The following is a 16,071-nucleotide window of genomic DNA, read 5'->3' on the forward strand; positions in this document are numbered from 1 at the left end:
TGTGTTGTCTTCCATGGAGAGTTTACTGAGTATCTTACCGATGATGACATGTGTGGATGTTGGTTTCATCTACAGAACAGGAAGAATTGGCATTGAATCAAAATATGAATTAAATGTGTCTGCATCTGATAATGTTGTGTTAGAGTAATTGTCTAAGCTACTTTAAACAAAATATCTACAACCTTTGATGGTAATGAATAAAATCTTTACTCGAGGCCAACAAAGGAGCTGGAGCTTTCATCAATCACTGCTGCACTCCTGAAAATGTCTTGAAAAATTGACTGCCGCTGAAGTCTTCTGGACTTGCTTGTTCACACACCTCACGGCGGGTTGGAGGAGCCTCAGGAGGCAAGACGTGACGTTTTAAAGAATGATGCAAAAGCAGTGGACGAAGCAAAAGAGTCAAACGCTATTATGACAGTTTTTTTTGTGTCTATATCAATGCTCTGTGTTGCTTCACATATTTAAAATATCAACTAAAGAGAGTAGAAGAACAGAAAACATAAAGGAGCATTTTCACTTTTGTGCATGGAGATCGAACCTATCGGGAGCTACAGTCGTGTGCTTTTCCTCATTTTCTCATTTTTCCTCCAGCTCACTCGCTGTACATTTTCCGGAATATTTCCTGTTGTGTTTTTACATCAGCTCACCGTGACTTCATATGGGAAATGTACCAGGGGGCTATCAGGAAAAAGTCTGGGTAAAGTCAGAGTGAAAAAAGTCCTCGTTGCAGCAGCAGGGGGTTTTCTGACAAAAAAAACCAACTAATCCTGCGATCTTTAACAATCAATCACATAGGCATATTCTAGTTTCTTTCCATTTTTGCTGTGGACAATGTTAAAAAAGTCTTTTTTTCTGCGGCCTGCTTATCTACCCTGGGGCAGCAGTTAAAGGTATCAAAATAACATTGTTGCTGATGGTCTCATTTGTTTTTTTGGGCCATAAAAAACAAATATATTGCAAAATGGTTTCACTACAGACATGTTACAGAGTAAAATGTTCATTAATTCAGATTTGCAAGCTTAATATTAAGCGTCACTTCATTTTCTGGTGAAGTCCCGTAATATTTACAGTCTGTGAAGTCCAACCAAAATACGGGTTGTTTATTTTGAAAGAGCTTACCGGATGTACATATTTTACCCGTTAATACTTGACAGCGTTGATACAAAATTCTTCATCCACGTTTGGACATGTTTGGGAATAACCTTCCGTGACACCACACTCTTCCGTCCACGAATTTATGGAGTTTAACCAAAATATTTTGAGGTAACATGCAGAGCGATAACTGTGGCCCGGACAGGCCCGCTCATCCGGGGATTTTCCCAACTCGAGAAGCCGATAAGAGCGACCACGAGCCGGCGGAACGCAGCGTGGACTTCCCGGTGTCCGTGGTTCTTCCTGCGGGTGGAACAGGAGAGAGAACCGGGCTGCAGACACCGAAACAGTTTTGCTCGTTTCTGGGGCGACCGCTCATTAGCTACACTGTCCAGACTTTCGAGAGGTAGGAAAAGACTGATGTAGAAAGAGACTAAAATCTCAGTTTGTGTTTATTTTGATTCTGTGAGGGAGGCTGACAAACTTCATCCACACAGTCAGGTATTCCACTTCCGGTGTGTGTCTGCCATAAACTGTAAATATGAAGGTCTGTGCACAATATACATTTAGCTTTTGAACTTTAATACAAAGTGACAGGTAAAACTTAATGATTGCCTTTTCATTTTCTTGTGGCAAAATTTCCATGAAGGAATTTATGAAGTAACCAGATGGGAATACCTTTCTAATCCTGCAAATTAAATACCTGACGAGTCAATTTTCTTTCTTTCATTGATGCACAAACCATTTTAACAGTTTAATATTCCCAGCAGTCATTCTTTATGGTGGCCCCTAAAGGTCAACTGCAAAAACTTTTCACAGAAAGCAATAAAAATTAAACATTTCATGACACTGTTTTTATGCTTAATGGCTTTTTTTTTTTTACTTTATTGTAATTTTATATACTTTATTAATCCCAGAGGGGAAATTCTGGGTTACACTCTGTTATTGAGAGAACTGCTTCTCACACACACAGGCCCGAAATACACACACATGCACAAACAGGACCTGTGGACGTGCATTAATGGAGAGATGTCAGAGTGAGGCTCCACCAGAGCTGTTAGGGGTTCGGTGGCTTGCTCAAGGGCACCTCGGCAGTATTCAGGAAGTGCCCTGGCACCTCTCCAGCTACCAGATCAACTTCCATATTATGGTCCGCATCAAGACTTGATCCGGTGACCCTCCGGTTCCCAAAACAAGTCCCTATGGACTGAGATACTGCCGCCCCACCCTTGTGAAATGTTTCTTTCTTTCTTGCATTTAGTCAACCTTCAGGGCCGCCGTACTTTATATTTAAGGGATTTCTAACATTTTTCACACAAGCCTTACACCAAGAGACTCTAAAATAAAAGCTACAGCACCGTGTTATTACAAAGATTTTCACATATCTTGTTTTGCAAAGAAATTTAAGGCGCAGAAAAAGTCAAACCAAAGCTCTTCATTCATTAATTGAGAAACCAACAGAATTGACATACTGCAGGTTTTGGTCATGAACTAAAGGAATGGTTCATGATTTTGGGGAATGCTCCTAATATAAGGAGCGTGGGTGAATGTTATGTTCTTCCTATCTTCTCTGGGCTTTCTGACGTCGCCTGTGACTAAACGGGCATAACTGAGTGACTGCTGCGTTCTTGCAGGTTGTCATGGATCCAGAGCATTGTAGTCGTTGTAGCCAAAGAACACACGGACCTGATGACGGACATCATCCAGCGCTTTCAACACAGGAAGGTTCGAGTGGTGCCAGGCGGCTCCACTCGTCACAGGTCCATATGTAACGGAGTCCTGGCCCTGGGGGGCGAGGCGGAGGGGGAGGCGGCAGCAGGAGACCGACCAAAGGTGGTCATCATCCACGATGCGGTGAGGCCTTTTGTGGAGGAGGACTTCCTTTACAAGATCGCCATGGCTGCCAAAGAACAAGGGGTCAGTATGATGAATGCATGTCCTTTAAATGATTTAGCCATTCTCATTTAGGCCTGTCAAGCATTTCTTTCCTCAGGTTTATATTTTTCATGCTTGGAGGGCCTGTTTTCCTTCCTGATCGCACTGCCACCTAGTGTTTGTAGTCGGAGTATTGCAGAGCTACACAGACAAAGATGTACTTTGAAGTATGTTATGCTCAAGATGGCGTAGGCAAAGCTACAGAAGTATAATGCTCTTTAGAAGCCCAGATTTCCAAATCGTTAAGTCCTAATTATCAAGTCCATTATTTTCCAGTTTCGGATCAATACAGTTTATCTACCGATCAATATCAATTTAATTTGAAAGGTCACATATTCTCCTCCTCTTCAGTGTGATATAAGTACCAGAGCTCCCCAAAACATGTGTGTGAAGTTTCTTGTTCTAAATCCACTCTGATCCTGTATTTGATCATGCCTATAAACCCCTCTATTTCAGCCCTGCTCAGAACAGGCTGTTTCTGTGTCTGTACCTTTAAATATGTAAATGAGCTGTGTCTGACCACGCCCCCTCTCTGGAAGAGCTCGGGTGTAATCGGGCTTTCTCGCTCCATGCCCTATTGTTTATGGTCAGAAGGCAGAATCAGAGGGCAGAACAAACACCTAGCTGTGGGAGTGTCACCCACCTGGGGGAGGGGCTATTGCCCTTTGTGATGTCATGAAGGGAAAATCTCCAAACGGCCTGTTTGAGCACACATTTTCTGAAAAGTGGAGCAGGCTAAAGACGGAGAGGATGGACTTTTCTCATCATTGGGGGGTTAGTAGACAGAATAGAGACACATATTAGAGTTAGAGAAACATGGTGAAGAGGATTTTGCAGAATATGTGACCTTAAGCTCCAAATAACTACATTGATACAGAGATTTGTACAGTTTGTGCATCGTCGATTCAGGAGAAATGGGACTGCTTTTTTTAGTTGCTTAGGGTTTAGTATTTTAAACTTGCTTCTGAAGCTCTGAAAGTAAAAGCGGCCTCTCCTTCCAATATCGTTGTACTTGTGTAATGACAATAAAGGTATTCTGATTCCATTTCCAAGAGAACTACATTAAAGAGATAAAATGTAATCCTCCCAATCTGGAGGAAGAATGCCACACAGCATATTCAATGGACTGGAGCTTTTTAATTTGACTGCAGCTGAAAACCAGTGCCCAGCCCATTACAACACAGAGAGTAAACAGATCTATCACAGTTAGATTTTCACCTGGTGGGATGACAGGTTACCAAAAGCAACACGTGTGTTTAGTGTGTGTGGCCTGTGGCTCATTTTTCAAACTGTGCAGTTTGAACAAAAACAAACGCTAAAAATAAGACCAAGTCAAGTTTTCCATTCGAGTTCAGACCAAAGACGACAAACACTTCTCATGATCGTAACTTTCCCTCCTCCCTTTTGCACCCGTGCTCCGTCCATCTTTTCATAAACTGTTTATCAAGCTGACGGCTCCATCGCTCCTGGTGTAAGCGTTTATTCGATCGCTGATGGATGGAACACATTCGGGCTGGAGTCACAGCCGCTGTGACAACACGCTCGCCGATTAACTCTCATAATGATTCATGGCTGAGACGCAGGTCACACAGGTTGTGAAATAAAGCGAGCGCTCCCTGACGTGAGGCCAACGTTCATGGCGTGTTTCTGAGTGTGTGTGCTTGGTGATGAACTCTCCCAGCAGGCGGTCTGGTCTTCGTTATCCTGCTCGTGTCCACGCTCACGACAGAACCACCAGGCAGCAGATTCATTTGGGTTCTAACGCCATGTGTAACACGCAGAACATCTGTTTGCTTTCCTTTCATTTGCAAGATGTTTCCCTCAGATTTAGGGATTCATTGGTACTCTGTCATGTGGCTTCTCTGTGATAGAAGTTTATTTTTGATCAGGGAAAAATACCTTCATTAAAAATATTGTGAGAATATCAAGTGTATGTTGAGCTAGTAATTCAAATAGTTTTATTTTACAAGATTTATTTTATATCTTTATTCAGATAGGGCAGTCGACAGAGAGAAGGGAATCTGAAGAGAGAGGTGGGAAAGGAGCCACATGTCTGACTCGAACCTGGTCCGTCCGCCTGGAAGACTCTAGCCTCCATTAATAGCGCAACCTAAACTAAATAAAGGCATGAAAGACAAAAAAACCTTTAAAAAATAGACAGAGTGCAGAGGAGGTGACATCGTCTAAATTGTTCAAAAACGTTTCCAACGTCTTTAAATAATTTAGACAATGTGCCGGAGTTTGCTTGCAACTTTAGGTGGTTAAAGGAGCAGTATGTAACTCTGCCACCTAGTGTTTAAAATGGGTACTGCAGTACACATTCAAAACATTGTAGAAAGCTGTCTCCCCCGCCCCCTCCTCTCTAGAGTCGATGCTCACGCAGGTTGCCATGTGGTGGACACTGAAGCTTCAGTGTTTATCCAGCTCTGCATCGGTCTGTAAACCTTTCTGCGTTCTAACCTCTCTCCATTTTTCAAAAGCATCTCCAACATTGATCCTAGTTCGAGCACGTTTCTGCTCGTGGAGCTTATTAGAAACATGCAGAGGCTTTTTAGGTCGGGTACAATCACTTCTATCTGAACCACTTCTCTTGCCCGCTTCCATCGCTGCAACACCTGTTGGTTTGACCTGATAACTGCTCTCATATCTGGCAAACCGAGGAGCGTCCAAAACCGCCGTGTGGGGGTGCCTTAAAACCGCCTACCTTCTCTGGTCCAAACAAATCCAGAGCATTCAGGACCAGAATCTAAAGTTAGAAGGAGGACATACTGGATGCTGCATTGTTGTCAGAGAAGCCAGCACTTCAACATAGCATGTTTCCTTAATGTCTGATCATATAGTAAGGTCACTCACTACTACACATCTTACTGATTGGTCCTTTAAAAACAGGATAATACCAAATATTGGGTGTCTAGGTCTTGATTTTTACTTGTATCTTACTGAAGTCTTACTCATGTAATTTTAAAGTTATTTCTAATTAAAAATGTGCAAACACTACAAATGGACTCTTTTCTCCTCCATCCAGGCAGCAGGAGCTATCCGCCCCCTTGTGTCCACGGTCATAGCCACCACGGCTGAGGGTTACCTGGATCATTCTCTGGAGCGAGCCAAGTACAGAGCCAGCGAGATGCCTCAGGGGTTCACGTATGATGTCATCTATCAAGCCTACCAGAGGGTACCTTAACACGAGATGGCTCATCAGAGAAAATGTATCTATGAGGGATGTGATTCTTCAGGCTTACTGTAAAGGCTTTCTGACTCTGATTCTGTCTCTGAACCACCTCAAAGTGTTGTTTCCCCAGAAGCCACATTTGTTAAAGTAACATATGTTATTCTGGGATGTACAAATCAAGTCCTGAAGGGATCTGCTGTTTGATTCTGATGTCGATTGTGGCCTAAGAAGAACCTCTTAACTCTTATAAAATGACAGGTCAGGTTCAGATTTACTCTCTAAAAATGACACTACTTAGAAGACAAAGACGTTTCTGATTCTCGTACATCATAACGAGCCTTCACAGTCGCTCATTCTTCAGCTGATGTGCAGCAACCTGCAGGTCTTCACTGTGAGGAGGAGGCGGCGGCGTTGGTGCTATCACTTTCACTCCGTCTCTGCTGCGTCTGGGAAAGAAATGAGACGTTAATATATTCTGCCACACTGCAGCAGATCAGTCTGTGGAACAAAAGTGAACATTTGGAAAAATAGTATAAGAGGGCTGAAGCTAAACGGCACATTTAGGTGGATGAAGATGAATAGTCTCAGCAGTTGAGTGCCTTTTAATATGCGTACCTGAAAATTGGAAAGAATGGCTCCTCTCTGACGTGAGCCGTAAATGTGTTGAGTCTTCTCTGACAGCGGAGGCTCATCGCTCTGACTTGGCGGGATGATCTGAGCCAGCTTTGAGTTGAAGAGGTTGACCTTATTTATTTTTCAGACACTTTCAGTTTGCTTTTTCAGCTTTTGCTTCATTAGACGCTTCTTCTGATTGCCAGGCTTTTTTGAAGGACGCAGGCAAACTTTGAGCTAAGAGCAAAAATATGCCTCCAAACTGGAGCTCCGGTTATTTTTATTCCTGGCACATGTGAATCCTCAGATTGCTCTGGGAGCCCGGCTGGCTTTGGTGTTGGCCTTTTCAGAAAATGAGCTCATATTTGTGAGGCTGTGTCAGGGCCAGTTAAGTTGCAAAAATTAGGACAAACTTGGGAGGTCGCTGGAGAAGGGGGTGGTTGGGGTTGCGTCCCCCTCTCTCTCCTCTTCTGTTGTTCTCCTCTTCTCCAACCTTTGAAAAGATTGGGAAAGTGTCAGGTTAGCACTGTAGGACATACTCATGAAAAATCTCTTGAGAGCTGCACATTTGTTGCTTGACATCCATTGAGAGCAGAAGAACTTAGGGCTGAAAAGACAAAAGGGGGGAGACACTTTATCCAGTCCCCTGTGGAAGCTTTTGTACCAGCAGAAAATGCTGAAGGTTAAATTACCTCAGAGCGAGAGCGCATTTTTGCTGTAATTTCTCTCTAATGTTCCATTGAATAAAAGACCCACATCTCTTTTATAAGTTGGTAAAATATTGCCCAGATGTATTCTCAGGTAGCAGGAGCGTGTGTTTGTAGTTCAAACTGCTTTTTAAACCGAATGAGCTCATCGTCTTAACACAGAACTCCACAGACAGAGCTTTCCCAGCTTAGAATCAATATTTTCAATACATTAAAGGAGCAATATGTAACTGTAACGCCTAGTGTTTAAAATGGGTACTGCAGTCCAAATTCAAAACATTGTAGAGAGCTGTCTCCCCCCGCCCCCTCCTCTCTAGAGTCGATGCTCACGCAGGTTGCCATGTGGTGGACACTGAAGCTTCAGTGTTTATCCAGCTCTGCATCGGTCTGTAAACCTTTCTGCGTTCTAACCTCTCTCCATTTTTCAAAAGCATCTCCAATATTGATCCTAGTTTGAGCACGTTTCTGCTCGTGGAGCTTATTAGAAACATGCAGAGGCTTTTTAGGTCGGGTACAATCACTTCTATCTGAACCACTTCTCTTGCCCGCTTCCATCGCTGCAACACCTGTTGGTTTGACCTGATAACTGCTCTCATATCTGGCAAAACAAGGGGCGTCCAAAACGGTCGTGTGGGGATCACCTTAAAACCGCCTACCTTCTCTGGTCCAAAGAAATACACATACCGGTGTTATGATCTAAATTAGTGACACGCCTACTGCACAGAAGATGATGATTTTTCAGTGATATTTCTGGTCTTGGTCTTGTCTTGGTCTCGATTAGTGTGGTCTACATTTCAACACTAGGGCACAGCTTTTACATTTAAAATTAGTAAATATTTTGCTCATACAACTGAATTCTCCTGCTGATGTGGTCAGATTTATCGTTAGTTGAAGGAAGTTTATCGAAATGAACCGATGTTGAATAAAGTGAAGCTGAAAGAATCAGGCCCTGAGATTACTATTTGCCTCTTCTTGCACAAACCAACATTTCTGCAGTTTAACAAGAAAGCGAATCAAATCGTGAAGAACAGTGTGGGAACATTTCTTACGAGCAGATGAAATCAAAGCTCTTAATTCATAAAGATGAGAGTGTTACAGGACACTCGGTCCATCATCCAAAGAAAACAGTTTTATCTCAAGTGTTTGCTGAAATATGACAGAAGCGTCATGTCCTGAGACGGTATTTGAAATGTTTCAGATAGTTTAGTGAAATATCTGCAGAAAGATCAGGTAGAAGAAGAGAATCTGTCAGGGGAAAGATCCAAATGTTGGACAAAACCAAAAATGATCTCAGGAATACTTGGACAGAAAGAAGCGCCTTCTCCAACACGTTGTAAATCAGACCGCACAGAAAAAATGTAAAATCCAAAACATTTATTTATATTTCTAAGAAGAAGAAGAAGAGTTCCATATTAGACTTGTCTTGTAGCTCTCAAATGTCTTAAATGTGGGGCGCTGTTGGCTGAGTTGTTGGTGCGCGCACCCCATGTATGGAGGCTGTGGTCCTCCAGGCTTGCACCCCGGGTTCAAATCTGACCCGTGGCTCCTTTATCGCATGTCATTCCCCACTCTCTCTGTCCACTGTCCTGTCTCTCCAATAAAGGCACAAAAAGTCCAAAAATAAATTGTACAAAAAAAAGTCTCAAATCAACCAGTTGCCCCTTACCGTGCTGAAGCATGACTCCCCCACCTCCCCATTCCCCCGCTGGCCTGCACTCACACTGCTCCAGGACTAACCGGGCCTGAGCACGGTTACCTCTTGTACATAACGTCGTAATACAACACAGGTATGTCTGTTCTTGATCATGAAGCGTGCTCAGTTTACAAGACAGGCAGACAAATAAAAACAGGTGATGCACAGTCAAGTCCGAGAATATGATTACAACTACACTGACTTTGTGGCTTATTTGGAGTCATTTTAGTCGGATACATCCAGACCACTCAACAATGGAAGGCTTGGGTTGTTTACACGTCCTGTCCACGTTGTGTACCCGTGCTTGAGCAACTGTCCCATGCCGAAGCAAACCTCTTCCATCCGTGCAAGGTCCAAGAAAGTGTACCGTGCTTGATCATGGAACGCTGCCCGCACACAAGTCAAAGGAACTGGACTTTTGGGGGCACACATGCTTGTGCACGGTACAGATTGTCTAGTGTGTGAGTGCACCCTCAGAAACAACCTGGTAAAGGTGCTGACATGGCAAGTGAACGTTTCAGCTAAATGTGACCTAAATCTACTTTTAAATGAAGTGTTTGTGATTGACTTTCCTCTCCCCTGTGTCTCCTCTGCCTGCAGTGCACTGAGTCAGACTTTGAGTTTGGCACCGAGTGTCTCCATCTGGCTCTGCAGTACTGTGGCACCAACGCCAAGCTCATCCAGGGGCCGCCAACCCTGTGGAAGGTGAGCTCGCCAGGGGCCTGGTGTGGGTTGAAGATTGTAGATACTCTTGACATTTTGACTCGCGCAGCTTCACATGCCAGCGCGCGGATTTATCACATGGGCACAAAGAAAGCTGATGGATTGAAAAGGAGGTTTTTCTGGCAAATACTGAAACGCACGTAAATATTGAATGTGACGTCCAGGATTAGTATGTCGAGTTTAGTAAACGGAGTTCTGCACTCAACCCTCTGTGAGATTGTATAACTCTTTGATTAATCACTCAGATAACATAAAGACTCCAAGTTCAATTAAATATTATCTTCCCATGAAGATCGATGGTTTTATGTGCTGAGGTTTTCGGTTTTCGGTCTCCAGCCTGATAAAAAATGAATCTGGAAAGAATTTAGTTTACTGTGCTTAAAGAGCAGAAGAACGACATTTAGATTACGGCTTTTGTTTCCAGAAATAATGCCTCAGTTACCCAACCTTTGATTGTGATATATAAAGCCATGACGCCGAGCCAAAGGTCAGGTGTCTCTTATTTATGAGCGACTAAGCTGGAGAGGGATAGTAGTGAATCTTTCAGGATCAGCCAGTTTGGTCCAAAAAAGGGATAATAAAATGAAAGCTGCGTTTTGGATGCAAAACATGAGCCCTGCAGACTCATAGTAGATATGTGACTGACAGGCTTTGTAGCTGTTAGACAGGAAGCTCGATGATGCGTTCGATTTGACTTCAGAAGTCTGATGCGTCATCAGGAAAGCCCCCCTGAAGTTGGAATTTGGACTCTGAGAACTTTCAGTAGCCCGAGTTCAAATCCAACATGGCTGCTACATGCATCTTTTAAGCTCTTTCTATTGAGTTTATTAGCAGCTTAGTCCTCTATTTGTGTAATCAAATCAATCACATCAAAAGTATTGTACAAGTTGTATCTGTGGACGTGTTACTCCCGGAGGCGCCCATGTTGCTCCTCCGACTTGTTGCCAACAGGCAACTGGAACGTGTTACTAGCTAAATGGAATTCACCGTAAGACCTGCCCAGCTCCACCTCTCCGCCTGTTTCTAAGTTGACCAAAAGTTAGTGCGAGACAGAATTTCAAATATGGTGGCCGTCCTCATTTAGGCTTCATAAACCAATGGGTGACGTCACTGAAACTACGTCCATGTTTTTTTTTTACTGTTTATAAATAGAACCCATCCTGTTTTCTAAACTCAAGTTTAGTCTCTGGGTCCAGAGCAGCAGGCCGACCAACAATCCCAGGGAACCTACACGACATTCTGATTGAAGACGACATGTCACCGGAGGCGTAAATATCTCACTTGAAAGGGCTGAATAGGGCTTCTGAAACGGTTTCTGATGGGACACTGCTGTGAATTTCAATTAAATGTCCTTAAAACCGAAACCGTCAGTTTGTCCCAATAATTCTATAATCCTTTTCTAATTTGTCTGAACTCGTTCATGAAAACAAAGTTGTTTTGTCCTCCAGGTGACCTACAAACGAGATCTGGCGGCGGCTGAGTCCATTATCAAAGGTGTGTATGCATTTAGAATCCCGTCGTTTCCTGTATGTACTGTGTATTGTGGACTTTTCTGTATGCGCACATGAAGCATGAATGTCGAGACAAAAGGTTGACGGTCGTCTCAGACGGGGGGAAATGAAGAGTTCTTGTCTGAGTGAAGAGTTGGAGATGAATAGAACAAACACTGAGCGAGTCTTTGAAGCATTGTTCAGCTTCGTCGGCCTGCGAGAACTACGCACAGCAAGTCAGGACAAGGGAGAATATCACAATCAGAGAAATAAACACAGACGCATATTTCAGCCTTTAAACACCTGGACCAACAATTACCTGTTTGATGATGACACGAGGAGCGCAGTGAGAACTCCCAGAGACCGGGATGTGAATGAATTCATTGTGTGTGTCGACACACACAATGAATTCTGTTCCACAGCAGTGTGAGACGTGGAAGAAAGTTCTCACGTCTGTCAGTGTGATGAACTGTCGAGTGTTTCAGAATCTGTGTGTGCGTGCGTGCCTGTTACATTGTGTATTTTGGTAAGAAGTGTGTTTGTGGTAACTCCAACTGACTGGTATTTAAATTGGTATATTTCCATCAGTTATCAAAGTCAGAGAAATCCTTCGTTTTATAGAAGTAGACGCCTGCTAGTTTGAGTACTGCACAGGTGTGTCGGATAGAAAATAGGAAAGAGCTTCCTCGTTGTGTGGTCAACCCGACAGGTGGCGTCCCTCGTCATGTGACACATCGATTCACAATAAACCGATCACAGTAAAATAAGTGGAAAAAAATTACAGGTAACTGCTGCACCTTTCAACAAACTCAAAATGGTGTTGATGAAAACGTTGCTTAATCATAATGAATAACCTTCTGAGAACATCCTCTCCAAATATGGATTCAGAGTTACACGTGATTGGACACGGAGCTGTCCCCTTTTGGAGAAGCCTTCATTTTCACCCTTTTGGTATAATTCAAAACAACTGATTACCACCGGAGTCTAACACGAGTCATCCGTCTCTCTCCTTCAGACGCTCTTTCACAGTCGGCCTGTATCATCACAGGTGGATCTGCACACGCTGCGACGCTGGCTGGCGCTCTGCAGAAGGCTGCGGGAGCTCTCGACACGGTAAGAATCCGACAGTTACAGCTGATTAACATATCGGTTATGTTGATGACAGCTTTTTTTTTTTTAAATGTATCCTATGGGCTTGGCATTTTTGTTTTCCTTTATCTTCTCAACCATCCCTTCACCTCAAATCCCCCCACAAACTCAATGTGAGCTCCGCCTGGGTGGCCCCGGTGGTGAAACCTACCATCTGTGGTCAGGCCTCTGATCTCGCTCGTCTGGGACATCCAATCTCTGCAGCTTTTCCTCCTCCTCATTTTACCCCTCCGTCCCTCCCCTCCATGCAGGAGAGTTAGATGGCAGTCATATTTTACTGCACCGAGGGAGTTTGCTTGATTAATCGAGTGTTTCTTGATGGGGTCTTACCTCGTCTTTCCCATCAGTCTACCACTTCTGCACAGTCAGTTTTGACAAGCGCCCAGTTTCCACCACAGCTCAAATCCCTCCCTTTCACTCTTGATCTTCTTTTGGGCAAATGAGATTCCCAAGTTGCAAACATCCTCCGTCTAATTTGTAAGATTGCTCCTAATAGACAATGGAAAACAATATCCATATGCAAAACCTCTAAGTGAGTGACAGTTTGAGATATTCAGTGAGACAGCAGCGACCACATCGAAGTTCCATATGTGAAAGGCTCTTTTTCTTCTCAATAACTTTTGGGTTTCCCTCGAGCAAGCCACGTAACCACTAACTCAAGAACTACTTCTTACTGTGAGGGAAGAAATCTCTGCCTGCATGTTTTTCGAGATATGTTGATTCAACTGTCTTCACACTTGTTGTTATTGTTCAGTACAGTAGAGAGGGAAGTGTAGAGTAGGAAGTCGATAGCAATTCTGCAAGAAGTGGAACAAAGCAACTGGCCTACAGCTGGCCTACTCTGGACCAAGTGGTGACAGATTAGAGATGGAATCTCTTATATCGATATCGGGTCCGATATGGAAATACTTTACATATCGGATATCGGACTGACGGCGCCGTTCCACGTCACAGATCAAGAAATATGGTTGAGCAATTCAAACATTCTCAGCTCGCTCAGTCTCTCTTTTAAGACGTTCAGACTGACCTGTCAGAAGTGTCCACCAATCGTCTCCATGACGACGTTCAGACGAGATAGAGCAGCTCCTTCTATGTGATCAAAGGTACAATTCCTTGGGGAGCTGGTGGTGCAGTGGTTGGTGAGCGCGCCCCATGTGTGTAGAGGCTGTGTCCTCTGGGCGGGTGGCCCGGGTTCGAGTCCCACCTGTGGCTCCTTTCCTGCGTGTCGTTACCTACTCTCTCTCTACCTGATTTCCAACTCTATCCACTGTCCTGTCACTCCAATTAAGGCACAAAAAAAAGTAAAATTCCTACACTTCAGTTTAAAAGATATAATTTAAAATGCCTGACGGTTGTTGCTGCTGTGAAGATGGCACAAAGCAATATTGGGTTTACTACAGCTTTGTGTAGCCTTACACATAATACCAACAACAACAATAACATTATTAGTTAAGATATAAAGATATTGGAATCAGTATCAGTATTGGTACATATGTATGTATTGGAATTGGATCAGAACTGAAAAAAAGTGGATCGGTGCATCTCTATTACCATGCACAACTGCAAAAAAAACTGCAGTTCCTCAATTGTCCACTTGAGGCTGGCTCCAAAAGCCAAGGAAGTCCCATTAACACCCATGCAGAAATAAACATGTACACAGCCTGCTGCAAAAATGTTTTTTCTTTATTTGATGATATGGTTTGTGATATTAGGGAAAGTTTGAATTTGGCATGTTAGGGCCCATGTAGCTTAGTCGATAGTGAGCGCACCCAATGTACAGAGGCTATAATCGTCCAAGCGGGCGGCCCCGGTTTGAATCGACATGTGGCTCCTTTCCCACATGTCATCCCCTACTCGCTCTATCCCTGATTTCTGACTTTAGCCACTGTCCTATCTCTTCAATAAAAGCCTAAAAAGGCTAAAACATGGGCCGTGTTGGTGCCGGGCTTATTGAAATTTTCATTTCTTATTGCAACGTTTACTCATTCTTGTGTATTGAAATCGTAGTTGGAATATCAGTTTATCACAATTGTAGTATGTAACACAGATTTTATGTGCTTATGTTTTAAGCCCATCACCTTGTAGTAATCTCCACAAAGAAACCCGGGCTGACAAATGGCACACACATGGCTTCATTTACAGAAACGTGTTTCCAGGGTCCTCCTGACGTGTATGTATCCCCTGAGTGTGGCTGTTGACGGCGGCAGAACACACCACTTTATCTTTTTCCACGTCCCACTGTGATCAGTTTAGTCCATCCCCCGTTAAAACCGCTCCAAGTCCTTCATCAGATGATGTCAAAGGAGCGGATCTGCCTGTCCAGTGTTGGAGCGGGCCCCAGAGACAGATGGGGTCGGTGTCAGTCTTTTTGGAAAGGCTGATTGGAGCCGTTCCCTTCTGTGCTCAGGTGGCCGGTGGGGCCGCGCTTTTTTCCGGTGCGCGTGTTCTGAAACGGATACATCCTTTTGAGGGAGTTCTGCAGGGAGGAAGAACGGAGGGGGGGGGAGGATGAAAGGAAAAGTTGGACGGAGCAGAAGAAGAAGAATTACCTTTGTCCCAGCGCCACTGCTTGAATCTAATACCAGGATAAGCTAGGTTGAGCCGTCCAAGCTCAGCAGAAAACTGACAGCGTGGTGTTGTGTAATGTTTGTGTGTGTGTGTGCAGGTGGAGGATTTGGCAGGAAGTGCGAGTGAGAGGAAGACAAAGTGATTAAGGGATTCTCTCAGCAGGATGTTATCGGATAGATCCATTTGATGCAGTTTAAATCAGGCTCCTGGGGAAAACAGAAAAGTTCAGTTGATTTAGAATAAATACAAAAGTGAATCTCCTGGAAACACCAACGTCCGGTGGAAAGAACATTTTTATTTATTCTGCCAGGGTTGATTCAGTGAACACAATTCATTCTTAAAAACTAGAGAACAAACATTAGACCAACCAGCATCTCCACGAGCACAGTAGGGTCCACCTCAAAGCATTGCAGTGGTTGTCACAAAACTTCTGGCTCTCAAACATGAAATGAGTTTATCATATTTTTTATTGTCACACATACAAACAAAATTTTTTAGTAAAAAATGAAATAAATATAAAGGAAGTGTAAGGGTGTGGTAGGAGTTTGTAATGGTTAATATAAAAACCACCAAAAACTTACAGAGTTTAAGTCTCCATGCTGGAAATGCTAAGTCAACCTAACTTTCAGTCAACCTAACGACAAACTGAGAGCTGGAGCTGAGGCGGGTTTTAAGCCTCCTGACAAACCGTTACACCGCGCCCACCTGTCAATCAGGTCAGCTACACGTCTTATTGTGAATAACTCTTATCCTTCATCAAATCAAAACTGATGAGTCATCAAAACATTCACCCGTACAGTGTGTGTCGATTGAGACATGAGCTAATCAGACCTATTTGGTTTTTTGAACCAGGATGTCAACATGTTAATTTCTGCTGTAAAAACAGACTTTTTAGAATGGGTGTGTATGTGACTTCCTGTGCTTCTG

At 43.5% G+C, this 16,071-nt stretch overlaps 1 protein-coding gene across 1 annotated transcript in view; it reads left to right on the plus strand.

Annotated features, from left to right (window-relative positions):
- Nucleotides 1-1,122: 1,122 nt before the first annotated feature.
- crppa (CDP-L-ribitol pyrophosphorylase A) overlaps nt 1,123-16,071 on the plus strand; it is a 42,405-nt gene continuing 27,456 nt past the window's right edge. The window contains exons 1-6 of the mRNA XM_061049813.1: nt 1,123-1,501; nt 2,730-3,012; nt 6,056-6,205; nt 9,815-9,919; nt 11,386-11,431; nt 12,443-12,540. Coding sequence (XP_060905796.1) covers nt 1,272-1,501; nt 2,730-3,012; nt 6,056-6,205; nt 9,815-9,919; nt 11,386-11,431; nt 12,443-12,540 — 912 coding nt within the window. The 5' untranslated portion in view covers nt 1,123-1,271. The remainder of the gene's footprint in view (nt 1,502-2,729; nt 3,013-6,055; nt 6,206-9,814; nt 9,920-11,385; nt 11,432-12,442; nt 12,541-16,071) is intronic.

The sequence above is a fragment of the Labrus mixtus genome, chromosome 11, assembly GCF_963584025.1.
Source record: "Labrus mixtus chromosome 11, fLabMix1.1, whole genome shotgun sequence".
In the NCBI taxonomy this organism is placed as follows: domain Eukaryota; kingdom Metazoa; phylum Chordata; class Actinopteri; order Labriformes; family Labridae; genus Labrus; species Labrus mixtus.